This window comes from Cebidichthys violaceus, unplaced genomic scaffold, assembly GCF_023349555.1.
Source record: "Cebidichthys violaceus isolate CVI_PGR_0920_01 unplaced genomic scaffold, fCebVio1.0.p SCAF_10, whole genome shotgun sequence".
Classification (NCBI taxonomy): domain Eukaryota; kingdom Metazoa; phylum Chordata; class Actinopteri; order Perciformes; family Stichaeidae; genus Cebidichthys; species Cebidichthys violaceus.
The window spans coordinates 9,802,704-9,830,684 of NW_027176263.1; the positions used below are offsets into that span (position 1 = coordinate 9,802,704).

General features: G+C 40.4%; 3 protein-coding genes across 5 annotated transcripts; 1 reads left to right on the forward strand and 2 right to left on the reverse strand.

Moving 5' to 3' along the window:
• On the forward strand, window positions 1–2,431 carry cfl1l (cofilin 1 (non-muscle), like). Its single transcript, XM_068724914.1, has 4 exons — window positions 1–80; window positions 1,065–1,360; window positions 1,549–1,625; window positions 1,747–2,431. The coding sequence occupies exons 1-4, from the start codon at window positions 78–80 to the stop codon at window positions 1,872–1,874; spliced, it is 504 nt and encodes a 167-aa protein (XP_068581015.1). The 5' UTR covers window positions 1–77; the 3' UTR covers window positions 1,875–2,431.
• A 2,296-nt stretch (window positions 2,432–4,727) lies between these two features.
• rrbp1a (ribosome binding protein 1a) lies at window positions 4,728–17,359 on the reverse strand. Of its 3 annotated transcripts, none has more exons than XM_068724901.1 (27): window positions 17,144–17,359; window positions 14,248–15,163; window positions 13,345–13,499; window positions 13,076–13,198; window positions 12,350–12,502; window positions 11,991–12,109; window positions 11,638–11,791; window positions 10,574–10,712; window positions 10,270–10,451; window positions 10,156–10,190; window positions 9,994–10,069; window positions 9,843–9,880; window positions 9,650–9,731; window positions 9,492–9,532; window positions 9,318–9,396; window positions 9,137–9,226; window positions 8,917–9,003; window positions 8,747–8,836; window positions 8,568–8,660; window positions 8,396–8,446; window positions 8,220–8,300; window positions 7,672–7,755; window positions 7,391–7,468; window positions 6,660–6,743; window positions 6,151–6,249; window positions 5,347–5,490; window positions 4,728–5,248 (listed from the first exon to the last, which is right to left on the reverse strand). In XM_068724901.1, the coding sequence occupies exons 2-27, from the start codon at window positions 15,143–15,145 to the stop codon at window positions 5,210–5,212; spliced, it is 3,294 nt and encodes a 1,097-aa protein (XP_068581002.1). In that variant the 5' UTR covers window positions 15,146–15,163; window positions 17,144–17,359; the 3' UTR covers window positions 4,728–5,209. The 3 variants fall into 3 exon arrangements, with proteins under 3 accessions (XP_068581002.1, XP_068581001.1, XP_068581003.1); XM_068724900.1 differs by having other exon boundaries at window positions 10,156–10,193; XM_068724902.1 differs by lacking the exon at window positions 7,391–7,468 and having other exon boundaries at window positions 10,156–10,193.
• A 3,778-nt stretch (window positions 17,360–21,137) lies between these two features.
• Window positions 21,138–27,735, reverse strand: snx5 (sorting nexin 5). The gene is made up of 13 exons (XM_068724917.1): window positions 27,600–27,735; window positions 26,008–26,112; window positions 25,772–25,882; window positions 25,563–25,684; window positions 25,323–25,446; window positions 24,840–24,935; window positions 24,633–24,738; window positions 24,445–24,520; window positions 24,316–24,355; window positions 24,128–24,214; window positions 23,491–23,650; window positions 23,318–23,403; window positions 21,138–22,481 (listed from the first exon to the last, which is right to left on the reverse strand). Exons 1-13 carry the CDS (start codon window positions 27,633–27,635, stop codon window positions 22,431–22,433), a joined length of 1,200 nt encoding a protein of 399 aa, XP_068581018.1. The 5' UTR covers window positions 27,636–27,735; the 3' UTR covers window positions 21,138–22,430.
• Window positions 27,736–27,981: the final 246 nt, after the last annotated feature.

Consider the following 27,981-nt stretch of genomic DNA (forward strand, 5'->3'; position numbering starts at 1 on the left):
CTTAATATGACCCTTCAGCATTTTGACTGCTGTCATATTTTCTCTGCTGCCTGTTTCCTTCACACATCAGAAGCAAAATGGTGAGTAGCTTTCACAAATAATTTGACTGGACTGACTGTTGTGTCAGTGAGCAACTTCTTCTTTGTGGTTTGTGTGCCCCACAGGACATGTAATGTAGAGTTGATAAAACTTTGAAGTGCCATATCATCATTTTAACAACATATATAAAAGCTATGTAAACTCGGTGAAGCCTGGTTGTCATATCTAGAGTGTGCAAGATTTTCATTTGGTGTTTCTTTGAGGAAATGGTCTGCTGAGTGAAATGCAAGTTTAGTGTCTTAAACACTTGTTCACGCTTGTTCAAGGTGTGGTTTTTGCCTCCAAAATGGAGGGAGCTTTGCTGTGCTTCAAAGTTGTTCTGAGGGAACACCTTGGGGCGGTCTTTCTTGTGCTAACTTGTTCCACAATGACTGGAATGTGACAGCGCCAAGGCCTTGAAAATTCATAGGGAAGCTACACCCATGGCATGTTACTGCTGAAAAGATGGTAGATTCACATTGAATTTTTTTTAATAACACTTCTCTCCAAAGGCTAGTTTTAAAGAACTTCCCATTTCCTAATCTTAAGGTTCTGCTTTCTGTCTCAAAACCAAGTGAACAAGTCCGCTCAAAATATGAACCTTTCATTATTTTCTAATTTTACAAAAATTTGTACACTTAACTGGCAAATTAGACTTGGTGCTGCACTTTTTTCATGAATAAAACAAGGGAGTAGAAAAGAGCTGCTTTGTCACTTTATTTGACGAAAATTAATGAAATTGCATCTACAATTAAGATGTTGTTCTTAACGTCATTCAAAATACAAAAGCAAGTTACAAAAGCAATCGTAACTGCATTTTTTTTGTCTTTGCATGTCTCTGATAAACTGTCTTCAGGCATTATGTAACTTAAAATGTGTCGAACATGAATAAATAATATATTATGAATGTGACAACAGGTTTGGATTGTCCTTGTTTTTTTGTACCAAATACTGACGGGTAATGTTTCTTGTTTTCTCAAAAACAGTCGTCTGGAGTAAAAGTCTGTGACGAAGTGAAAAATGTCTTCAACAAAATGAAAGTGGTGAAAAAGGAGGATGCCGAGGAGGATCGTATAAGATTGGTGACATGTGTCATCGACGAAGAAAACGGTGAAATTAGAGTGGAGCAATGTCTGCAGCAAAAAAGTGAAGAATGCAAGGAGGATGTATTCAAGTGCCTCCAGAATCTAATGCCAAATGACCACTGCCGCTACATCCTGTACGACTGCCACTTTGAAACGGAGGAATGTTGTAAAAAAGAGGAACTGGTCTTTATGCTGTGGTAGGTCATCATTTTAATTGGTGCATAATTAAGTGTGTGTGTGTGTGTGTGTGTGTGTGTGTGTGTGTGTGTGTGTGTGTGTGTGTGTGTGTGTGTGTGTGTGTGTGTGTGTGTGTGTGTGTGTGTGTGAGAGACACACACACACACACACACACTGACTCTTGGATAATGATTTCTCTTCCCATTAGGACTCCTGACTCTGCAAGCATCAAAGAAAAAATGCAGTATGCTTCCTCTAAAGGGGCAATTGACAAGGTCATTGAGGGTAAGGTTTGCTTTGTTAAATTTTCATCCCATTAATTGGACTTTTCTAGACATTGATAACATTAAAGTTCAAGTTGAGTGGTGTTCACACTGTTAAAGTAACTCTTTTATTTCTTCAACAGGTGTCAAGCATAAAATGCAGATGCATGACAAGGCAGATATCGACAAGGAGGAGTTTGCAAAATGTCTTACGGACAAAGTAAAGAACCTTGAGGGCTGCAGTCTGCGTGGTTCTCATGCACACAAGTAAACAGTCTTTGCCCTGTTTTATAATAGGGCACATTTAAAGGGATTTGAGGGGATAATGGCAAGATTTCCATATCGACTTTGTATTTGTTCATTAAGGCTTAAAGGGAAGGTTTGGGCTCTGGATGGTTTAGATTCCTGTAACACAAACACCTGATGTTTGTTCCCCTGTCCAGTCTAATTTTATTCATTATTTGACATATCCATACATTAGCCTAATGACACTATTGTCTGTCACTTTACTCTTGGTACATCTATATTTCTCAAATCAATAATTTGCAGTTTTTATTTACATACTGTTTAAATCCCAGCATAGGCCACTACATAGGCCAGTACACAACATTTTCCTTCCTTCCTGTATATGTCCACTAAAACCATATCCTGTAAAATATCCCAATGGATGCACTACTAGAGTTCACTATAGGTCAAACTGACTGGGTCTGTAACTTTAAGATAAATCTGTTTTTCTAGACTGTTACACCTATAAAGAAAAGTACGTTTACAAAGAGTTTCCACAGAAAATGCAACAGTTGTACTATAAAATAAATTCAATGCAATGAATTGTGTTAACTTTTTTTTTTTTTTTTCAGTATTTTTTTTTTTTTCCCACTAAAAGCAAGTATGGATTAAAGCTGTAATTAACGGGTAGCTGGGGATTGGTTTTAGCACCTGGATGCATACCACAAGGATTGTCCGGCTTCTCGGATAACATGTGGCCTGTTAATGCCAGATGACTTTGGGGTTAACCCAGGCTCTAAGGTGTAGCTTGAGTTAAACCAAGCACTGCAATTGGTGCTGTCCATAATTAGTATATTGCAACATTTTTTTTGTTAACAAACAGGTAGCTTGAATTTTAAGTTGGAGTTGTGTAAAATTGGAAATCACTTAGCTAATTTTACTCTTCATTCATATTCCCTCACTGCAGTCATATTTAATAGTCATATTCAATGATATCAATACCGTAAATAAAACTGCACCCTCACACATTTTTTTTTACTCGTGCATTATTACACATGAGTACACAGCAGCAAACAACTATTTGCTATTTAAAGATATAGTGGAGTTAGGTCTGATTAAGCAGATACTAAAGTTGCTCTCCCTCTGTGTGCTGTAATCCGACTTTCTCATTGCTTTGTTGACACGGCTGAGCATGCTTTTAGTGCATGAGAGCGTGTCCAACTGGTGAGCTCAGGGCCGCAGCATTGCACTGCTTTCACAGCTACAACTGATTATGGAAGAGAATAAGTGAATGTACTCATCATCCAGCATTCACATTATCACACAATATCACGACTCGTCATCATGAACTGTGTGTCCTTCTGTCACATTAACCTTAGAGCATGTAACTCACCATAGGGAAATGTTGCCTATGCAATTACGTATTTGATTGCGGTAGGTCTAAATTATGCAAGAAGAAAAAACAGCCAGTGTTGCTTGACCATATTGTAGATATATTACTATATTGCAAGGTTACTATATTATATACCTAATCTGCTCAATTTCAGGTTTTATTACTGTGAAGCATTTACTAATGTTAATGTTCCACCATGAGTACAATCACTTATTCTCTTCCCTCTGTGGTAGTTCAGAAGACACTAAAAGGTCATGGGTCAGTCATTATCAGCGGTTCGACTCCAGTGTCCACATTTCTATTTTTATGTCGCCAGACAAAAAATGCTATTTTCGTAATGAAGATGGGTAATTTTTCGTGGTAATCCTGTCAGAATCCTAAATCAATGCTGCAACAAGCCTCTCCATGTTTCAACACGCGTTTATTCGACGTGGGTCCTGAAAGGCCACTCCTATGACACATCTGCCTCACACACGTAAACCAGTTAAACTCGCACACCTGTGCGGCTTATTCAGTCTCGGCAAGAGTCGGATGACAAGGTGGATCCCACACTCATTGTTTGATAAATATGTACCTGGAGCCAGTAAACAGTTTAGCGTAAAGACTGAAAAAAAGGCTATCCTAGTTCCGTCCAAAGGTAGCAAAGTCCAGTTGCCAGGCAAACCAGTGGAGACTCCAGGAAGTTACTGGCCCAGTCCATAACCCCCTCATGAAATAGTGGAGATTGTTTAATTAATGAAAGTGATATCTATCAATCTAAATCTGAAAAATAATTGTCGGCCTACTTTGCAACTTGTGTTTTGGGGTGCTCATAACAATTCCCTTCAAAAGTAAATCAATGTTAATCCATGGCCACCACATTCACACTATGGTGAGTTACTTTTGTTTGGCAACTTTTCAGCTTTTTCTATTTTACTAGTAAGTTTATATCTATACTTTATTTAGTTTTTTCCCCACCTGGACCAGAATGCATCTAAAAAAAGTAATTCTTACTGTTGTACAAGTGTATGGACACACATACAGCCTTCCCTACTTAAGTCAGTTGAAGACTTATTCCTTCTTGTAATATACTTCCTTGTGTGTCTGTATCATTGATGGAACCTGAACCTTAGAATGTGTAAAGCTAAACGACACATTTTTAAAAAGGCTTCAAAAAGCACTACTTGTGTTTTTAAAGAACAGAGCGACTGTAGTTCATATGACAGTAACTACATCATTTATAAACCCCAAATTTGCTGTAAAATGGTAGTCTATACTGCCAAAAAAAACAAGACTGTTCTCTAAACAGCGGCGTTGCAGCTTTTAACCCTGGCAGGATAGTTTAAGTTTTAAAATGCAATCATCCTGAGATGACTGTGTTAAGTGTCATAAAGCAGATGTACAGTCAGCGCACATACATCACCGGATCTGAAACTATGTCAAAGTATAACATACTCAATAGACAACTTTGCTTCCTGCCTGCACTCATTGCACCTTAACAGCAACTGGGACACTGAACAGCAATGATATAGAGCTACACTGTAGTTTATTCATTCATACAAATTCGATGTGTGTAATTGGCAGCCAGCTACAGAGGAAAGCAGGCCCTAAAGATAATGAAACATTGAACCATAAAATGTTCCTATCATTCAACCACATAGAAAAGACATACAAAGTAATTGCACAGGTTGATGTACGTTTGACGTACAAACTGTTTCCCTTTTTAACACTGAACTATGGGTAAATGTCTGGAATATAAGGCAGGGGGATAAATAACTTCTGACATAGCCAGAATTGTTGATGGAATGTGGGTTTCGATAAAGATTGTAGCAGGATCACCTCCTCTAATCTTGCCTTAAAAATGTTCATAATATCAAACATTTGATTCCTACAGTTGCAACAAATGCAATCAACTACAGTACAAGAAAGAAATAGTTTTGGAATGCATAACTATGGTAATCATAAGGCATATTTGGCAGTTTTTTGTAGTGTCTGCAACGAACTTCCTCTCAGACGGACGTTCCTTCCTTCAGCTCCACGTATTCTCCCTTGAAAAAAAGAGATACGGTGTCAACACTTGACACGCACACCAAAACAATGAGCTTAGAAGTGTGCATGTGTAGTCTTACCACGTCGGTTGTCTCACCTTTCCTTCCAGGTGCTCCTGTAGTGTTCTCACTGTCTCCCTCTCTTTGGTCAGCTGCTCCTGAGTGGCTTTGAGTAGCTGCTGGAGCTTGGTGGCCGCCTGGCCCAGATCTTTGGACAGCTTCATCTCCTTCTCCAGGCGCTCCTGTTCCAACAGCAGTAGCAAACGTTACTTCAAAGCACCAGGCAAAAAGGTTTCATTTCTTATCATGAATAAGATATGGATTAAATACAAACTATGTCTGGTCACCTTTTAACTGTGAAATAATTCAGTCCTGCTTCTTTTCACAATAAAAGTTTATTGCAGGTCATCTTTATATAAATCCCACACTGTATATACAGTATATAGTCATCTTTACATGTACATACTGAACATAACCATCTGGCTTCTGTACATCTGTTCGGTATTTATTTGTTTTGTTTACAACTCACAGAACTCTTGACTTTAATTCGGACCAAAGCAACAGCCAAGTGGCATTATGAAATAGAATTGTCATTAGGAAAAATGGTGAGGTAACACAGACTTTGAGAAAGGACATTTTCTAATAGAAATTAGATTAAATCAATCAACCTGCACTATCTAACTAATTAAGTTAAAAAAAAAAGGAAAATTAGTAATTTCCCAAATTCATGGGTATATGAATCACTGTGTTGAATTACGAAGCTGATGTGTGTGTTTCGTTCCTTTTAGGAGCAGGATCACATGTCACTGAGATACTCTGCAGGTTACAAAATTCATAAAAAAAATAAAAGCATTAATCACAGTTCAACGTTTGGATTCTGCGTTCGTCATTTGTTAACGCACCTTAAGCTGTGGAACATCTTCTGTGTCAGCTTGTGGTGACCCAGCAGAAACGTTTAGAAGATCCAGCTGAGCCTGAAGTTCTGTTACAGTCTTCTGGGCCTAGAGGTTGACAAAACACACACTGATGTTATCTACTAGAGTTCTTTAGGCAGTGCAAACTTGGGAGCATGCATGCATGCATGCATACACACACACACACACACACACACACACACACACACACACATATATAAAAAAATAAAAAAAATCTGTATATATTCTCTCATCATATATTCACTTACATGTCAGCTTCTTGAGCCGTGTAACATGTCGCATATTCTTTACTCGTTACTTTAAGGTGATTATAAATTAAGGAAGGAAACCTTCTTACTGCTTTGAACTATGTTTTTATATTTCTTTAGTTAGTTAAGCCAGATAGCCTAAAGATACCCTGGGTATGTTGAACTCGCTTAGTGAAAGAGACCTCTGGTGTGACAATACCAGAAAAACAAAAAAACGACGGCTGCTACCTGCTCAAACTCTTCTGAAAGCTGCTGTCTCTGAGCCACCTCCCCGTGCAGCTTCTCAGTCGTCTGACTCAACTCGTTCTGGAACTGATGGAAGACAAAAATGGCGCACACACACACAATAAATACACACAGAGACAAATGGCTAACGCATACGTGTCTATGTAAACATTCTTGTGCAAAAGCAGTGGCACTACAAACCCACACATACACAAACAAGCTGCTCGACCTATGAGCCAAGTTAGCTGCCTCTCTCTATTTCAGGGGAGAAGCTTCAGTCAAACACAAACGTTCCATTGATGTTAAGAACAGTACAAACAAATGAGAAGTGAGCATGCATAACAAGGTGAGAAAAAGCAGTGGTTAGAGTTATGTCGACTCAGTCAACGCAAACAGTGGTTAGCATAAACAGCCGCTGTGTCGGAGGAATACTGGACAGACTTGAAGACTTGTAAGAGTCATGTGTATCCGTGTACTGTAGCCACATCCTTGATTTAGAACATGGGTGTGACCAAATGTATCGAACCAGACTACAAAGAACACATCTTAATAAATACAGCGCAACAAATCAATAACTTTACTTTGGGGATTTTATACTAAATGAAATAAGGCTTAGTTAAGAAGTTATTTAATAACAAATAGTAATAAATGAAATCCTAGAAGAAGTGTCCTAGTCACAGTCCAGTACTCTCTGACAGGAAGTGAAGGGTGCCCTGTGATCTTTGCACCCTGACCTGACTGGGTTGAGCCTCAGCTGGGCCATTCTGTTCTCGCTGAGCCTGCATCGTGATCTCGCCCAGCTGCTCTCTGACCTGAAACAGGAAGCCGTCACTGGTTACATAACCTACCATCCATGAATCCTCTTTGTGTTACACGTCACCGACACCGTAACTTGTTGGTCGTGTCGGTTTAAAAAGGAATTTCCACGTCTTCCCCTCACCTCGGCTACTCTGGTATATGACTGTGTAAATAATGTCGTCCCGGGGACGGGAAAGCAGGTTGTCAGTAAAGTCACCTGTGAAAGCTCCTCCTTGTGTGCCTGGGCCTCCTTCTGGGCCAAATCCAGCTGGCTCTGACACTCCAAAAGCTGCAGTTTCAGCTGAATACAGAGAGCGTAGACACAGTAGTCAGACAGGCTTTGTTTCAAAGAGGTTGATACATTTAATATGTGAAATGTCTCACTAGGATTTCATAAAAAAAACAAAAAAACAAAACACAGAGTATATTAAGCATGGATTGCTAATTTCTAAATCTCATTAACTAGACAAACCTTATCAAATAATAAAATTCAATCAAAAATATAATTTCCCCGAAATGTTGTACAACAAGAAAAAAACATGGGACTCATTGATTGTGATGTTGAAATATAACAATTAATACAAATATAGAAAATGCTTGTATGCTAATGTAAAAATATGTAAGAATACAATTAAAAAAATAATAATAATGAAGTCCACCTCCTTAATAGGGGAACTTGCACGTAAAAACACTACAACATTTTTTAGGAGCAGTGCTATATCTAGTGCAGCTGCTGTGATCTATAGATTTAACCTGCTCATGTACCTGCTCCATCTCCTCTGAGGTCTCCTGGTTGTCTGACTGCTTCTCCAGCTGGGCTTCCAGAAGCATCATCTGCTCCTTCAACTGCAACAACAACCAAAAATAAACCAGTTTACACATTTATTACCTGCTAGCTTACATCAAGGGGCAATTTGTGAGAGTGTGGGAAACATCTTCACCTGTTCTACACTTTGGTTTTCTGCCTCTAGCTTGCTGGCCTTCTCCAAAGCCTGGTAATGTGTGAAAGGGACTATTGTGAGGTTTTACAAACATGGAAAGGGGACCCGCACTTGGTGAAAAAAAAAAAAAAGTACAAAGTCATAGTGATTTCAAGGAAGTCTTATAACATACCACACTCAGCTGTTCCTCTGAGTTAGCCATCTTTGACTTCCATACCAGCTCTTCTTCCTCCACACTCTTCTGCAGATGTTTTAGCATTCCTTCCTAAAGGAAAAGGGACGAAATGAGCTGATTAAATTTACCCCCTATTTTACACTAAAGTTTGAACTGAAGTTTCCCCAATCACTTACTGTTTCAGCCAGGACTATCCTGTACTGTTCACATTCAGCCTGCAGTGAGCCATGGCTGTCCTCAGCCTCCTTCAATTTCCCGAGCAACTCCTGAGACAAAGAAAACACATTCAGAACTTGTTCTGCTGGGCTAAGTATTCGGCAAGTAAGTCTCTAAAATTGTGGCTTACAGGCAACGCTGTGCTTGACTGAGACTCCTGGCTCTGCTGGCTGACAGTCTCCTGGGCCTTCTGCGTAAATACTTGTAACCAGTTGGACTAAGTGAGGGGAAAAAGCAGAAATAAATAACTGATGCGCACATTATTCTACTGAACAATGACCAACATCAGGAAATAATAATAAAAAACAAAATTATTCAGCAACTCCTCCTGGGAAAACCTCTTTTCCTACCTGCTCCATCTCTATGGGTATCTGTGGGAAGAGCATCTGGAGAGTTTCTTTGGTTTCACTTTGAAAAGCCGTCAGCTCTGCCGTAACGCTCTGATGAAACAACGGATGACATAATCAGGAAGGAGATAAAGCGGAAAGCTGTCTCAATTTCTAAGCCACTAGTGTGTAAAAAGAGCCTTACTGCATCAATGGCCGTCTTTTCTGTCACTTCTCTCAGCTCCTCTTGTAGCGATGTGACAAGAGCATCCTTCTCAGTCAGGCTAGCCAAATAAACAAAATAGTCAAAACTGAGATCTAAAACAGACCTAACAATATGCCAGACTGAGTTTTTTTTCAGATGCCAAGACCCATTTACCTTCTCTGTAGCAGTCCCAGCTCTTCGGAGGTATCCGATTGCTGAAAAAAAAGTGGACATGCAAATGACATGCAAATGAGTCACTGAGAAATACACTTTTGTTCCTGCATGGCAGCTCCAGAAGTAAAATCACACAACACATCAAGAGGTACACTTACTGGTGTGTTGTTAAGTTGCACCATCTCTTCTTTGAGGTTTTTAAGTTCATCCTGAAGTGATGCGATTAGGGCGACATCCTCACTATAAAAAGGGACACATAAATTGGATAAACTATAAATAAGCAGAGAGCCAACAAAGGTGCGGAGAATCCATGAGATTTGAGTCAAATACATACAGTAAAAAGCACCATACCTCTTACTTCTTTCCTCTAGCTCAACAATAGTGTTATCCTGTTAGAACAGCAGATTATTTTTGATTAGTAGTGTAACTGTACACATTTTTATTTTTTGAAATATGTGTGATTCTATTCGGTGATACATCCAACAAGAGATGCAACACTTACAGCAGCTTCCTGCTTCAATTGCAGTTGCTTCACTTCCTCATGAAGAGCGTTCAACTGGTTGGTTCTCTCCTGAAGGCTGCAGAAGGCACAACATTTCAATCAATACGTGGAACAGCTCTGGATCTGATGTCGACTCTGAAGAGAGGTGGCTCAAACACTTACCTGAGGTTTAGCTGTTCCACTTCTGCAGCATTCACCTGCTGAATCAGACACAGCAAACATGCTTAGGGGTGTTCAAGGCCATTTCAGAAAAGTCAAAATAAAAGTATGTCCTACCTGGTCGTTATCCTCCTCCTTTTTGGTCTGATTGGCCTCTAGCAGTGAGTTGATGGAGGCCACCTGCTGTACAAGTTGGCTTTTCTCTGTCTGCGTCTCCTCTAGCTGGGCAGTGAGGGCATCCACCTGAGCAGAGCGCTCACTGATATCAGCCTCAAGGCTCCCAATACGCACTTGATACTCTGCAGGGACAAATCACAGCACTCACAACCTATTCTATATTTGATATCCTGTGATATAGCTACTATTAAGATGTCAACTCCTAAGCATTGACATCTGGTAAACATTCAGACTGTTGTCTGACCTGAGAGTGCGCTGCTGTCCTGCTGGGCATTGTCCAAAGTGGCCTGCAGAGTGTTGTTTCTGGTCTGTGTTGCCCTGAGCTCCTCGCACACCTCCTCCAACTTCCTCTGCAACGCCTGCTCACTCTCCCCATGGCTAGCCTAACAACAACGACAATCATCAAGATGTGACAAACAGCAGGGGTCAGCAAAGACTCACAAAATGATCCTACCTGGAAGCATTGATTCACAAGACAATTTGTTTAGAATTTTTTAAGGAAGTGTCTTGTGGAAAGTGCTTTGAACTTGAGGGGATTTTGAGATGATTAGCCTGCCTGTGCTTGTATGAGAGACTCAGTCAAAGAAGCTCATTGTTTATGACAGTCCAGCAAATCATTTCACTAAGGGAGCGAAACTCAACTCAAAGAAATTATAACCATCTTGCATCATTTGAGCATGTCCACTTCCAATGCCTGAGCCATGCTTGAAGACAATAAACTGTTAGGACTCATGTTAGTAAAAGATTAACTAAAAGGAACACTTGAGGAAGTCCTGACTCACTTGCTCCACACAACCCGTAATAGATGAGACTAACAACATTCCTTCAGTGAGCGACTGCGTAGGCTGTGAATATATATTCGACAACTGCAAATTAACAGATAATGTAAGACAGGGATGCACCTCATGTCTGAAAGCTCAGTGGTGTAAATACCGCTATACTGTTCCTGCACATTCACAGCCTTCTACAGAGGGCTGGAGAGGAGAGGTGCTCGGACACGCACACATTCCAGCTGGTGCTGCTGAGAAGCATTTTCCCTGCAGCGCCATTACTGTATGGCTACATTCCAACCCTGCCCTGAGCTACGCGATTACAAGGCAATTACACTTCATAAGAGGGTAGGTGTACAGGTGGGAAAGGTCTTAAGTTACAGAGTATCTTCAAAATGCAAGCTAACTTGCTGCTCAAACCAGGAACAGCATTTACAAAATAAAAGACGTAAAACATTTTGTTTCCATACGGAAACTTGATCATGTCCAATGTAATTTATAATAGATATGATGTGGTGTTCCCACAGGCCAGGCCAACCTGCAGCAGGGAGAGCTGCTTCTCTGTAGCGGAGAGCTTGGCTTCTAGCCCCTTCCTGATGTGCTCATCAGCAAGCAGACCATCTGTCTTCTCTCCAAGCTCCTTGGTTAACTTCGTGCATTCCTGACGCAGCTTGGCCAGCTCCGCGTTTTGCCTGAGGACAGAACGTAAGACAGACAGAGACACAGGGCAAACAAGTCAGGGCAAATCTTCAGGCTTGGTAATCCAAACACACCTTGGAATTTGTACACAGAGAACTCAATGATCACTTTAATTAGCATCAGTATGAAGAGGTAAAATGCATGTCAGTATCTATCAGCGCTTCTCATTTGCTGTTGCAGGGAAACACTCACTTGCTCTCAGCCTGACTAGTGGCTTGGTTGAGGGCGTCGCGAAGAATTGAGTTCTCCTGCTGTAGACGGGCCAGCTGGGCATTGGGGCCTTTTTCCAACTGGTCCTGCAGGCTGACAATCTGTGAAATTGTTTTAAAGCTTTTTTTAAGCCATGTTGGACTCTTGCCCCTTGGACAGCTGCTTTAAATCCTTGTCAAGACAACTTAATAAAAGAAAATTAAAAAAAACAACAACTGCATTTCCACTTTCAATGAGCAGCTAAATGACCAGGAGTGAAATAGAAGAACAAATGCAAACTGAAATGCACTCCTCTGATTTAGACATTAAGAAACTGTAGTATTTTTTGTATCAGAACCAACCTTAGCATTGAGCGCCTGGGTCTGTGCCACATGGTCCTGATAACTAGCCTGCATGCGTGCTTGCAGAGCAATCATTTCTTGCTCCCTCTTACTCAGCTGGGAACTCAGCCTCGTCTCCACACTGGCCACCTTCGACTTCTCAGCAGACAGATCCTAAGAAACAGAAAGCACGGTAAGAGCAGATTCAGGTTCTGAGGCCAAAGAGCAAAGAGACATTTTCCTCTAATGCCAACAACACAATGACGCATCAAGAAAAAAGTGAAACGTGAAAAGTAATACATGTAAAATATATTTCTGTGAAATTTGCTGCGACCTTAACGGTGGATCATTTCATGTACTGTCACCCGTAGGCTGCCATAGAGAATACAAGAGGTGATTTACATTGAAATTGAGGGAGTCCTCAATGCTTTTTAATGGACGTGGCCTGTGTCTTGCAGTTACCATGTTACATTCCTCTAGTGCCACCTTCAGGACAAAAGATGAAGAGGGCTGCAGATGTCAGTGCACATTCATTTTCAGAAAATTAACCCTTTTAATTCAGGTAACTACATTGGTTTGTTCCTCCACTGCCACCTGCAGGCCAAACTACACTTTTTGCCTAACTAGTGAAAAGGATCTAATAAAAGCAAAGATTTTCATTTATGCAACGATTTTGTTTTGTGATGTAATGAGTATTAGGAGTCTCATGGGGCTGCCACCAGGGCTACAGACAAGTGTACGTCTCACCTTGGTGAGTTCTCTCAGGCGGTTCTTTGCCGCAGAAGCATCCTCTTGTTCTGCCGCCAGCTGCTTCTCCTTCTCATCCAGTTGTTTCTTCAGCATGGCCACTGGGTCTCCTTTCTGAGAGGCCTAAAAGTGCATACGTACACAGAAAGACAGCAAAAACTAAGTGAGTCTCCCTTCAAGTGTAATACAGTATGCATTCAGTGAGCGAGTGCCTGTGCACTCCAGCTAGTTTAGCAAGGGTCCTCATCACTGACCGCAGTGTTCATTACCTTGTGCCAGGTGTCCTGAATGATGCCAACTTTCTCAGACAGGATCTCGATGAGCCTATGAGCCTCGACCTCACTGAACACCATGCTACTGATGGTGGACACCAGAGCCTTGTAGGGGAGGTACAGAGGAGCATCAGCAGAATCCACCGCTGCCACTAAAGAGGCAAACACAAAACATTACAAGGAAACCCAGAATAAAAGTGGCATGATATAAAATGGTATTCAGAGGTTATTTCATATTTAACAGTAAAAAGCCGGACCATTTTGAAGCACACTAGGCTGTAGCAGTGAAGTCTGAATTCCTACACTGCCACAGGAAAAGGACAAGGTTGTGACTTGTCCTTTGGGTCTGGGCCACTGGGCAGCTTCGGAAGGCAAAATGATGGGGCACTGTGGCACCAGGCGGAGACGAGCCTCGGGCAAGGAAGAACCCCACCCCCCTCCCTACCCATTGTAAGGGCACTGAGAGCCTTTGTCAGCTAACAAAACAGGGCAGTGGTGTTTGGACAAGCTGGCGTGCTTTATGCCCTCCAGAGCCGAGTGCCAGACATTACCCACAACGGCCATTGGCATTACTTTCCACGCTTCCTGCTAGAAGTTCATCAGTACCGACAGGGCATTACTGCCTTAGATTGTGAGTGTATGGACATGCAGCTGTACAGCCATGCCCCCACTCCACCTCCAAACACTTGAATACTATCACCAGTGTTATGGCTAATGTAGTTCCTGCCTAGATAACCGTTTCTACTTCAAAAGGAAAACGCTAATTTTAACGATGATTGTTCTTGAGTAACAACATATTGATAGACTATAGTAGCTTTTTTTTTTCCTACAGTGGGTTTTTAAAAACAAAATGTTCAGTTACAAATGCTAAATGAATATCTCTAAAACATATGCGCTTACCAGGCTCAGTCTTTTTCTTAGAGGCCTTCTTCTTGGGCTCCTGTACTTTTTCTGCCACAGCAGGAGTCTGCTGAGATCCAACCGGGGGCACTGCCATCACTGGGACATCTTTAGTGACAGCTTCCAGCACTGGGGCAGTCTTGGATGGAGCAGGTGAAGGCTTGGTTGGGGCTGCAGCAGTCTTGGCTGGGGCTGCAGCCGCTTTCGTGGGCGCAGGGGCAGACTTAGCTGATGCAGGGGCAGACTTAGCTGATGCAGGGGCAGACTTGGCTGGGGCAGATGCAGAGGATGGAGCGGTTGCTTTAGTCGGGGCAGACATGGGGGCCTGGGTTGTGGCAGTTACTGAGGAGGACTTGACGGTTGCAGAGGCAACCCCGAGTGGGGCTGTTTGGGAAGAGGCTGGCTCGACCTTGGCCACCTTCTTCTTCTTTTTCTCTTTTGGTGAGGGTGCAGGTGAGGGCTGACTCAGGGCAGGGCTTGGTTCAGCAGCAATCTTTAGCTCGGCGCCTGCTGGTGCTGGGGCTGCAGTTGGCTTAACAGCACAATCAGGGACAGGTTCAGGTTCAGGGGCAGCAGCTACAACTGGGGCGGCAGCAGGCTCAATGACCGTGTCAGCTTCAACTTCCTCTTGAACATTTTCAGGCTCTGGGATTTTTCCATTGGGCTTTTCCTCTTTCTTCTTTCCACGGCCCTTCTTCTCAGATACTTTGTCCTTCTTCTTTTTGTCAGAGCGAGTGGACTGTATCTTACCAAGCTCTCTGCGTTGTTTAGCCAGGGCTTCCTCATAAGAGGTCTCCTTCATGGAGAAGGTGGAGACAAGAGCAATCCCGAGGGCGGAGATCACCATGAATCCACCAAACACCATTATCCCAAGGGTCTGGGGGTCATAGATATCCATTGTTCAATTTCAGTTGACCTAAAAACAAAGTGGCAGACTTGTCAATACAGTAACCACTAGTAAATATTACTAGTAATAATAACAAGTGGAGAAAAAAGTACATATAGTAATTCATAGGAAAGTCAAAACTGTAATATCACCAACAGTATTTCTATGTGCCTCTGCAAAAATAAAATGAACTGACAGCAGCTGTAATAAAAGAGTAGTAGTGATGTGAAAGGGGCTTTCTTGAGAACCACAGCCTTTCCCTTCGAAGGCCTCAAGGTGTCACTATTATCCCCATAAACGTTTGCCTTGAGGGTGGTTACATAACACAGACCAGCCAATCTCATAAGCACACTATGACAAACAGCTGCTCAAAACCCACTTATCATACAACCTTCCACCTTGGGTAAAACATGCGTGTTCATGAAGCTCAATCCCCCCATAGTTAAATCTCATACATTACTGATATAATTTGAAGTCCAATACTGAGCTTTCTGAGTTAAGTACGAGTACCGAAACAAAAGTAAATAAAAGACAAAGTAAATACAATTACATATCAGCACGAGGCTAAGAATCCCCAGTTTTAAACGTTAAATGTTCCTCCTAAAAATCCTTGATCCTGTGTAGGCAATTTGCCAGAACAACTATTACAAAAAAATACTCAAAATCTGCTAAAATGATCAGAGCTATTATGGACTTCAGTGCACATGTGAAAGGGGCTTAAGACAAATCAGCTATTTAGAATTTAAACCAACCTAAATATAAATTTAAAGCTGGGAAGAAAATCCAGACCACAGATGCAAAAAGGGATTCAGGCAACAATTCCCAGCAGTTGGCTGGTGGTTAGTGTTAATTTCCTGCCCTGTAAAAAGAAACTTAACTATCTTTCAGCTATCCCTTTAAGGCTCCTGTCACAAACCAGAATGTTTAACCTGCAGGGGGTGGTTTTTGGCTGACAGCAGCTTAGCTTCATTACAACCCCTTCTCTGATTTATTCTGGCAGTATTATTAGTTACAACCTTGTTTATATTATGGACAGAAATGCTATCCCATCAGAAACTATATAAATGCAAAAAAAAGGTCAATGTGGAGCTTTACTGTAAGAAAAATAAAAACGAACATTGTGACACAGTAGAGGAGAAGTGCTGAGCCGCCAGAGTCTAGAGTCCATGTCCAGAGTTTGTACTGCCTCCTTATCTGTGATGTCACACGTCACTGCTTCTCCGCTCACACTTAACGGAGAATTACGACTTCAAGAAAAACGATCCAGAGACTTTCTGAAGATGAAGATGCATCTCAAGGTTCATAAGAAATAGGACTATACGATTAAACGTACTAGTGTGTAACCATAGCATACTAAAATACCTTCAGGTGCATTAGTACATGGAAAAGTCTTAACTTTATTTAGCAATGAAGGTAACATCTTTCAAGACGGTACTTTTAATTTACTGTAAGCTTGAGAAATAGACGTGCAAACTGAACATAAACATTCACACTTTAATACGTTACTTTATTGCAAAACGCATCGACTTCCACGAACTTCCCAGCTAGTTTATTCAAAATCAATAAACTAATGCTAAGATTACAATACTGAGACAACAACTAAAAATGCCTCTAAGATGTATGAGACTTTACGACACACTACGTAGTTATCTATTCAAACATACATTAAAACAAAAAGGAGTGTGAGCAATCTGGTAATTATTTTTTAAGTGAAACGCTTTGAATCACTACTCATAAGCTACCATTGTAGCTAACCCTATGAATCAATGAACTTGGCTATGGTCCTGCACATTAGTGTCGGTTTATGTTAGAAAATTGTGCCCCAGTGAATATAATACAATTGTAAATTAAATAGCTAGAGAGGGGGGGAACTCTAAGATTATTTAAGATAACTTTAATCGGTTGTCTCTCAGTATTAGTTGTTAGCTCAGGAGTTAGCAGTAGATAGCTTCCCAAGCTAGCTAATGCTGGCTCAAATAAATAGAAACATTCCAAGACTCCCTCTCGTACCTCGCTGGTGGTGTAGATGCGTCTGCTTGCTTCCACGGAATGGAGAGGGGGCGAACAGCTTTGACTTGTAACCGTCAGCTGAAATGACTTCTGTGTAAAGGCTACCTATTTGTCTAGCTAACTAGCTTTTTCCCCAATGCTCTTCCCCTCACTCCGCTGGAGAATCCGTGGTCTGCTATGAAGTCGTGGCACTTCGAGCTGGCTAGACGTGCTGGCCCCGTGCCCCAGATAGCTGCCATGAATCCAGAGGGCTTCTGATTGGCTGTAATGCACTCAAGCCGGAAATGAGCATGCTGGGATTTATAGTCTTCTCTGTGAATGCAAAGACTCATATAGTGGGACCGTTTTCAGTCAAACAAAAGGTTCGTTTAAAGTGTATTCTAACGTCTACTCAAGAAAAGGGCTATTTTGAGGGAGGTTATACTTGATACCTTTTAAAGAGAGCACTGCGTAGCAGTAATAGTTTTTTTTGCATAAACCTCGAGTTTCCCGAGTTTCCTAAAATCCAAACGGTCTGTCGGTATCATTTATGCATAATGTATCAGCTTCTTCTGTTCTTGCTCTTCTATGAAGCTATATGATGTTTATACTGAAACAAAAGCCAAAGATGTTGTGTTGCCATAAGGAAAGGTTCAAGATGTCTTGTGCACAATTTTGAACAAATTAAAAAATCCAGCCCCACACTTGTAGTATCTTTGAGAAGTTTGGTATATTCATTGAATTAATAATAGAGTCCTGTGGGTTTGAACAACACGATCCTTTATCTCATGCATAAATAGCTTGTAATGTACTGCTACATCTATATAAGCCCACTATCTTTTTTTCCACTACTCGATAGACCAGAGCATCAGGATCATTTCACATCCAAAAGTAAACCTCAAACAAGGAAACAGGCTTCCCAGAAAGGATTATCATTAGCCACACCTGATTAACATTGTTAGCACAAGTGACTGACAGTCCTTCTTGGATGATTTGTTTTCCACACCCTTTATTATTTTAACGCCCAACGCATTACAACAATTTGAAGGCGTTGTGTGCCTTTGTAAGTCATAATTAAGATGACAATGAAATGTGGACCTACCCTGCTCATTTAAAAAGTGTTTATAGGCATACTAGACACATCCTCCTCAAGCTGCTTAATAAAACAGTTTGTTAAGGGGACACGCTTGTGCTCAAGCCTAGTCACACTCACAGATTGTCCTCGTCAACGAATTGTATTGTGAATAACAATATACCCAATTCTTTATAAAAAAAAAAAGAAAAGATAGACTTCCAATGTGAGCCCTAACTATTTCCCATCAAAAAAGCATCTTGAGGAATTCCGAAATATAACAGTGAAGATTTTGATTGAACTACACCAAGTATATGTGACTGACAGTGTGAATAAAGTTCTACTCAACGTTGTTCCTTGACACCTTGGATTGCTGCTTGTTTTCTATTCTACAACATAATAAGGATATTCAGCTGGTGTCCTGGGTCAGATCATTTCTTGTTTATTAAACCGTGTTGTACCAACGGTCTTATTAGTTACAAACCAATACAACTCCATATCTGGCCACTGGTTTCTAAAAAAATACAGCTATTGTTTTCATCTGATGCACGTCAGTGGTATTTTCACTCCCTTTTCTCACACCGACTGCATTGTGCCAGCTATACTTACCAACAGCATTGCAAGAACTGCTGTGAAATATGAATGATTAATCCGGCTGTAAGTATTTCTGTTGTGTGACGTGATTTAGTACTTGTTGTTGGTCCATGCATGTCAATTATTTAGAAGTTGAGATTGTTTGTATTGTGTGTATGAAAGCAAAAGACTGCCTGAGCAGGGCAGGGCGCACTAACCTAGAAAAGGTTTGGCCTCTGGTCCTTTGAGCTGTTCAGTGTCGTGTTAATGACAGAATTGCATTATGGAAGGAATAAAATACTTGTCTATACAAAATGACTGAGAGATTCTCTGAGAAGCAGAGAGAGAAAGTAATTTTCCTCAGTTTTATGTAAATTCTCAACACATAAGTTCCAAAATGGAATTCACAAACATGAGAAAGCTGTGGGTCTCGAGGCTGGAGGGGTGACATCAGAGAGCTGTACAGTATGAGCCCACAGCCTTAGAGTTGGAGGTCTGCCTTTCCTCTTCTATTCTATATCATGCAACTTAGGAGGTAGACGGGTAGGGAAAAAGGACAGAAGAAATTCGTAGCTGTGTGTACACTTTATCTGATGGGCTCCAGGAAGAGGTATCATGTTCTCTTTCATTAAGGAAACACAGACAGTTCAGTTATGTCAGAAAGCCCTGCAGGTGCACTTTTTTTTTTAAAGTGCGTCCCATCAGAGGACACGGTTTCTATTTGAGGAGGCCTTCATGCTTCATGAATCCTCCTTCTGTCTGCATTCATTATGACTTTTCAGTTGAACACTGTAGAGCTGTGGGACATGAGGCAGGTGCTTTCGTAGGCTCAGTCAGTATAAGTAAGATGTTGGTTCTTTACAGTTCACCTATCCATGATCTCAGCCAAAGTGGTACAAGCCACAAAAACACCTGTATGACACAGCAACAAATCGTACATCTGAACTCATGACTTTTTCCCCTATTATTTGCTCTGTTCTTTTTGGTTGAAGCCCTCCATTATGCATTCTCAAATTCCTAGGCCTGGTAGTCTAATAGTGTGTGTGACTGAGGATTCTAAAAGATTTGGGATCATCAAGATGGAGCTAAATTAATTATTAACGACCAATCACTGATAATGTCTCCAAAAGCTCTGAAAATGTGCAAAATCGTACCCCTTATCATACGTTTAGAGCCGGCAAATTATCTCGCCCAAGGGGAGATAAGGAAATTCATAAAGTCAGCAAAATAAGTCTTTGAAGCAGGCGAATTAGTTCCTTTACTCCAGTGCAGACACATATTACATTATTGCCTCTGAATATTTCTTTCTGCTATTAGAACAAGAAAGGAGGGAGTTCTTTATCATAAGACCGCAGCTACGCAAACGGAACATGAAAAAGACTAAATTTACCTCTGATACTTCTGTTTCACGCTGATATACTCAGATCAGTAACTGCACATTTTCAGACAGTGAAGTGAAATAAGCTCTCTACAAGTAACTACCTGACTGTGGCCCCTTAAAACATACGCGTCATCTTAATGTCTGGGCCTTAAAGAGGCCTCGGTCTTTGGTTCCATCATAGCAATATTTCTATAATGTCATGCCTTCACATACTGTTTGCTCTGATACCAGTTGGCAAACGTTATCAGTTTGCGCTGATAATGTGTTATAATCTCATTGGCCCTCGTCTGTGGTTTCATCCAATCAGTGAATCGACCAAACAAGTTCACTGTGACTACACTATTAGTGATGTCAATATTGACTAATCCATCATGGGCTGGTACCGTATATTCTGTCCATGCGCGATCATTATAACTTTCCTAGTCCACGTCTCATTCACGTGTAACCTTTCACCTTGTGTGAGTAATGCAACAAAAATAATTGCTTAAAAACAGTTCTGTAAGTATGCCAGTTTGTTGCAAGTGCTACCTGTCTTTATATAAATATCATAAAGATCTTTGTCTCACAAGAGTTTCACATGGGCTGTAGTGTTACTGCAGATTACTTGTTTCGGTTTTGTAGCTTAGTGCGACTCATGAAGTAGGATTTGAAATGTGCACTCTGGTAGTGGTGGTGATTCCCATGAGCACTCTGGCATTTCCTCATAGCGTACCTAATACACCAGACAGTCCCTTCACAGGATCCACTGTGGTCAATGGATTTAACACAAACTTCTGCGCTTACAGCTGTGTTGGAATTCAAAGTCCCACACACGAAAACCTAATGGACAGAGGATGCCGTGGATGGATAGATATCGCCACCTAGTGGTATGATAGGGCACTCTTTAAAGTACTGATGTAGTACATTTTCATACCACAGAAAATGTGTTGTATTATTGATTCAAAATACGCTATAAACCCTCAAAAGAAATACAGAATGGCACAAATCAATCTTGGGAAAGTAGGATTTATTCAATGCCATTGTTACAAATTTATAAAAAAAGGCTAATGTTCTGTAAGAAAACACAATGTAAAGGAATTCACACAGATGGAATCCATTAGAAATACATTCAATTTCTTAAAAAACTATAATGCATTTTAACACTCCACTGAGCCTGGTCATGATTGTAGAGTGTTCTTTTTTATTTTCTTAGTGCATCTTTCTATAAATTCTTTAAATAAACAAAATGTGTAAAGGATCTGGTAAATATATCAGGCCTGATACATGAGACCCCATTAATAACAAAAGGGGAATTTAGAGCAAAATAAAGGAAAACAACAACAATTACGCACAGAAAATGAATGGGCAGAGTTGGTTGGGGTGAAGAAGCTGCTGAGGACATGATACATGAAGTGGAGGGGTATTACGCATGAATTGGGCAAATAAAAGCTAAATGCAGATTCATTACTAAGGTTGATTTTGCTTTCATAAAAATGCTAGATGCTCAGTTAGCCTACTGTTTGACTTTAACTCACCAATCTCAAGCTGAGGCCACTTCTTACAAACAAGAATGTGGGGACTGATCCAACTGTCCATTCCTGAGGTGAAGTGCAGCTATTTTAGAACACTTGATGTTGGCCGATTGGTCTCGTCTCACAAGTCAGTCATGAGTTTTTCTTAGGGTTGGTTTGGTCGTACTCTAATCTCAGAGCCCAAGAATTCAGATCATGACGATGTTTATTTTCCCCAAGCACTAGTTTTGCTCCAGTAAAACTGTTCCATTACCAAACAAAAAAAAGCCCCAAAAGCATATGAATCATAAAACGTAATGTTATGGCTATGCAAAAAACATGCTCCAACCCTTAAAAAAAATAATGATGGTATTTAAAAGTGTACACGAGAGAAGAGCTTTGAGTTTAAATTTATGGAGGCAAAATATGATGAAAAAGGCATATGTGCAGAATGTAAAAATTAGAAAACAAGAAATTAGGAAAAAATGATTCACCTCTATTAGTGCTGCAAAGGAATGGAAGACCTTAATGTTGGCAGCCTCATTCTCCAAGACTCCCATAAATAATGGAAAAGGATGGACCACGGACCAGAGGACAGGAACTGTAAACATGAAGACATTCTGCCTACAAGACACTCGGTCTCCTGCAGGGTTTTAAAGTGGCATCAGACCCACGGGTGGGAGCAAAGATAGGGCTTGGATACGTGTCCATGCAAGGCCCTGGGGACGACAGGTTTCCATTTGCTATGACTGGTCACTTGGTGATGGTAGGACAGGAATACTTGAATACTTGTCAGATGCTCTGGAGCAGGTCAATGCATCCCTGCAATAGAGTCACGTTGTTCTGTGGACACAGGAGAAAACAGTATTGATACTCCTGAAGAAGTCTGTCATCGAATATCTCACCAAATAAAGCATTTAAATGCAGCCTTCTAACCCAGTAACAATCTGCATTTGCAAGTGTAAACAACATATTTTGAGGAAACCCAATAAGCTTGCTGGGCGATTTTGAAAATAGTTTATTCACTAGGTGTAAATGATTAAGTGCACCAAGAAGAAACCGGAGGTGTGTTAGAGGTACTACATTTTAAATGAGTAAGTCAGTAAATAATTATATAATAGTATGCATATTTATAATATTCTTTCATTGTTCAACACAGGGTATTGCAATAGAGGCATTAAATATACAACAGTAGAATAGAAAGAAATGTAGTTTTGGTTTTGTGCATTACTTTGTAGGCGGATGTTACTGGTGTACTTGGATAATACAGTTGTCCCCTTCAGGCCAAAATAACAGAGGCGTAGCTCTGCTGCCACGTGCTGATTTCACAATCAATTAGCTTTTACTTCTTATCATTGCACGTTTTTTTGAGTATTCCCCACAAACTGTTGAATCCAAGCTAAACCAGTGCTAACCAGGTACACAACAATGGATTTTGCATTCTGTTTTATCATTCATTTTATATTATTCATAATATTATTATAATATTATTTTTTATATGTATTATCTTTCTAACATTTGATGATGATGAGTGAGATATCACTGCTGATGATGTTTGCAGGTACATGTGAGATAAATGAATCACACTATGGTGTGTAATGTTAATTGATTATCAAATCTACATATTATAGACACAATGCGTATGTGTGTAAAATGTATGTGTGTATTGTGCTGCTCACCTTAGCATGTTTTATCTCCAGCTCGGCCATCTCTATGAGGTTCTTCCTGAAGGCCACAACACGCCTGCCCTTGAAACTGGTGAGTTCTGTTAAGATAACAGTGTCCGGTTAAAAAAGGGCTCGGCGCATACCATTTTACACACAAAGAAGCAAGTACAGAAGGATGCACAAACCTTTCTTCCCAGACTCCGACAGCTTGTCAAATTTCTGCAGGCACTGCTTCTGGTGCTCCTCTGCCTGGGGAATGTCCTTGCTCTTCAGTCGAGCCTTATCCAAAGCCTTGTTAGAGTTCTCGTAGTCAACCAACGCCCGAGCTCGCCTGTACAGAAGGTCCTGACATGTTCCAGATTGTTTAAAACATGAGAAATAAAAGAATAAACAGACAGACAGAGAGAGAGGTCCAATAATTCAAAAAGGTAATTTCATTTTTGCAAGATTTTAACAGAAGATGTGCTGGACAGAAAATAATAATTAACGAGAATACACACACTTTTCTGTATTACATGATTTATTGCTGCTCCTCAAATGCAAATATTTAAATTTGAATATATCTGCAATTAGTCCTTGTGCTGAATACATCAAATATAAACTTCTCTGATCCCATGCTGACTGGATAATGGCTGCCTTGCTGCTGAAATATGTAGATTATCTTCTGTTCATCTTTACCCATAAATCTTAATTTAGATTTACTTATAAAGAACAATGAGGCAAAAAGCCGTGTTTGTTGCAGTGAGCGTTTGATATTTCAATAAGTATTGTTCTGCCTGGGTGGAATGGGTCACATTGTGGCAGAAGATAAACATTTCTCACCTTGGCAGCCTGGATGTCTCTCATGTAATATCTGAGCAGCTCTGTGAGTTTCAGCTCCTGGTCAGATGCTACTCTTCCCTCTACTTTCTGCAGGAACACAAATGAAGACATGCAGTAGCCCCCACGATGTGAGTACTAATCAGAACTAATATTTACAAAGCTGTGTTGGTAAATTAAGTTTTACTTACTCTGAGCTTCTCAAACAGGTCTGCCATCTTCTCCAGGTGCCTGAGGAAAGAAAGTAAAGGCATAACATGGAAAACTCTGCACAAAGTATGTCTTTGCGTGAAAAACATTAAATTATATATTAGTCTCACTTTTTATTTGCTGTGCTATCATCAGCAGAGAGACTGTTCAGAGTGGCAGAGATGTGGATGTAGTCATCCGCAATATCTGGAATAACAGAAATTAGCAATCAAAACAAAACCAATTTCAAATATAAAGGAATGTATTCTACTAAACTCAAAATCAGCAATAATGTAGTCATGTAAAAACCCTGTAGTACTTTTGTGCGAGCGTGTCATTTTCTCTGCTTTGGCAGTGGAATCTTTTATCTTGCTGTAGTAGTCAAGCAAGAATGTCTTCTCCTGCTCAAAAAAATCATCCACTTCCTGTGTAGAACACAAACAGACAAAGGTAACTGGGGGAAGTGGCTACAACACTGTGACTGTAAAGATGCATGTAATATAAGTAGATCATGCATGAGCCTCACCTTTATTCCTGAGATTAGGACCTCATCAGCTGACTTCACCATGTTTTTAAAGAATCCACCAAACATTTCCTTGGCATTCTTTCTTCTCACAGTGAGCTAAAATGACATGATTGAGACAGGATACATGTAAAATCTATGAGTGGAATGTGATACATTTGTTAAAACGCATTATATGTTGTTGTGGGAACTAAGTAGGGAAGTAATGTTTGTGATTTTACCAATACTTCCTTGTTTTTGTATTGTGTCACAATATAGTCCACAAAAACATATGGCCTATGTTCTTTTATCAGACTAGATCTTCCTTAAATAAAGACTTTAAATCTTATGTTAACAAACAACACAGCCACTGACTGACAAAGAATACATAGATAACTGCTGATCACAGCAGGATGTAAGCCATGTGTCACTGGTCTCCAGTAAACTCTACTTCCTCTTTTCCAACTGACAACTCGGGAAAGGAAGTCAGCATAACGGGGAACTCACATCCTGGTCATACTCTAAGAAAATCTGGAAGTTTCTGTCTTTGCATAAAATGGGGTGAGAGGACAATCTCTGCAGGAAGACTTCGTGCACTTGGACAGTTTTCTTGAACACAGCCAGGTACTCACTGAAAATAAAACAAAACAGATAGAGCAAGATATTTGTTTTTTTTAAATGCGCTAACTCGACACCATCTATAGAATACAATGAACATATGTTGTTTTGGTTGAGTGTCACACTCACGCCTCCAACTCCTGCTTCATTTTAGTGTACTCCTCTTTAGTCATAGTGGCTTCACCTTCCCCTAGTTTGTGCATCTTCTCTCTTGGGCTCTCAAAGTCAGGCTTTGGGGGCACTGGGGGAATCTATGAATGATAAAGCAGGAAACAAAAAAATTCTTAAGATTCATGAGAGGTTAAATGTCTTAATGTGTCTTTATAAGTCCAACTTACGATTAGGCCGGCATAGTCCTCTGTCTCAACCAGAGTGTCGTGTAGCCAGATGAAGTCTTCATGCTGCCTGGGAACGGAGAAATCTGGCTTCTGAAAAGTGCTAAGTGTGGTCTGGGAACAAACATAATTCAACATAAACAAACAAACAAAACAACATATCAGCAACTACCCTTATAGAATACTTTTACGGTTAGTAGTTGAGTTATGTGTTGGAATACAAACATTTTTTTCTTTACCTTTGTATGGACAGTAAACTTGACTTTGTCCCTTTCACAGAGCGCATCAGGAATGTCAATGAGAAGAGAGGCATCATGGTTTAGATCTACAGACACAGAGCGCATCTAAGGAGAAAGAACACACCAAGGTTACCAAAGAAATGTAACTGGCTGATCAAAAAACATAATTTGTCATGTACAAATTGTTTGTTTTTTTTGCTTGTGGTCACTTGGTTTCAAATCCAACTTTCGAAAAACAGGTCTCTCGTCTGATCATCATTTTGAACAATATCATGAATGCCATTCGATTAATTTTATTTCGGTCTGATTTGACAGTTTATCTACAGTGTTGCCTCTTTGACGTTTCTGTAAACTACTGAGGATTTAAGCTTTACAAAGTGGGATTGCATGTAGCAAAGACGTCAATGAAGCACAGCTCATAACTGTTGCATTTATAATATTGGTTCAATAATGACAATAACCAGTCAGTATTCATAATTAAAATATTTGGAAGAGCCCTTTCTGAACCAGAAACGCAGCAACACAAATCCCCACTGTGTGTGGAGTGTTTCCTCACCAGCCAATAAACAGACAGGTCAGAGGAATGTTCTGTTAGCAGCTACAATGTTTAGAGCCGGAAGCCATCATCTGATTCAACACGCACCAATTCTGACCGGCTACAACTTCACAGTGAGGACATCCTGAGATTGGAAGTTAAACATCTAAACGGAAAACAGGTTAGACCGGGAACAGTCTCAATCAATTGAGCTCATTGGTGCATTTACTTGAACATTGCATAACGGCCCTTAGAAATCATTCTTCCATGAGTTTAGAGATAGAAGAGTCTGAGGGGTGTTTGGTAAAAGGTCTGGAAGCACTTAGCTTTGGATCCAATAGTGAGTACAGACTCCAGTCTTGCTTTGGCTTAAGGACTAGTTTGTCACCCTTGTTTATCCGTTATATTATGGCACAAAGAATGAACAGTCTTTACTCTCTTGCTAATGAATGCATATACACACAAACCTTATACTCAGTTGTCAATTTATTAGGGACACCCATTGTACAGGATACAATGTTCAGTGTGTTAGTAACTGTTTTAGAGAGGTGTTTATTCAACTTAACGGACATTTTAGAGGGTGTAGTTGTGTAGTCTCACCGCATTAATAAAGTTATTTTGATAGTCAGAATGCTAATAATTTTAGCTCACCGAGCTGTCAATGACCAATGTGCTGCACAGCTCTGCAAAACATCCGTTAAAACGTCCAAACGTAGAAGAAAATAACACTTAATGCCATACAGAGAAAACGTATTTTACTTTCCTGTGTGTTGTAAGGAAACCATTGCCTTTACTGTTGTACATTTACCATAACAAAGAACACTTTTTTACTGCATAAATGCAGTTTTGACACCACTGGTTTGACGCAACCCACTTCTCGATAGATTAATCGATAACACGTTTGCTAGCTTTAGCCAGCGGCTAGCGTTATGTACACAGAAAAGTGTTAGCGGCAATAACTTAGCCAGAGAGCAACCGCTAATGTCAGCTAATAGTTACCTTAATGCTATCAGGGCGGACTGTTGCTGCAATGTACATGCAGACACATTCAACTCACCTTTTCCTTATTGCTTTCGTCTATGGTGGACGTCATGGTGGGCCTGAAATCGACGGAACGGCAAGAACAGGCCAGCAAACCAAATAACAAAACTATCTGCAGGAAGCTCTCCCTCTGCTGCTCGATGCCTGACGAACTGTCAAACCCTCCTGATGATGAGAAGTAAAGCCCGCCTCAAAGTGGATCTGATTGGACGACATCGACTTTACAAACACTACGATTTGCTTTTAACCTAATCACTCATACCACCCTTCAAGTTTCTATTGATGTGTTTTTTATATTAATGCTTTATGATAACTTATTTTATTTAAATTCATATTTTGTTATCATTAGGGAGCGGGTAGATGAGGCGTGGTAAGCTTGAACGTAAATGAAAGTAAAT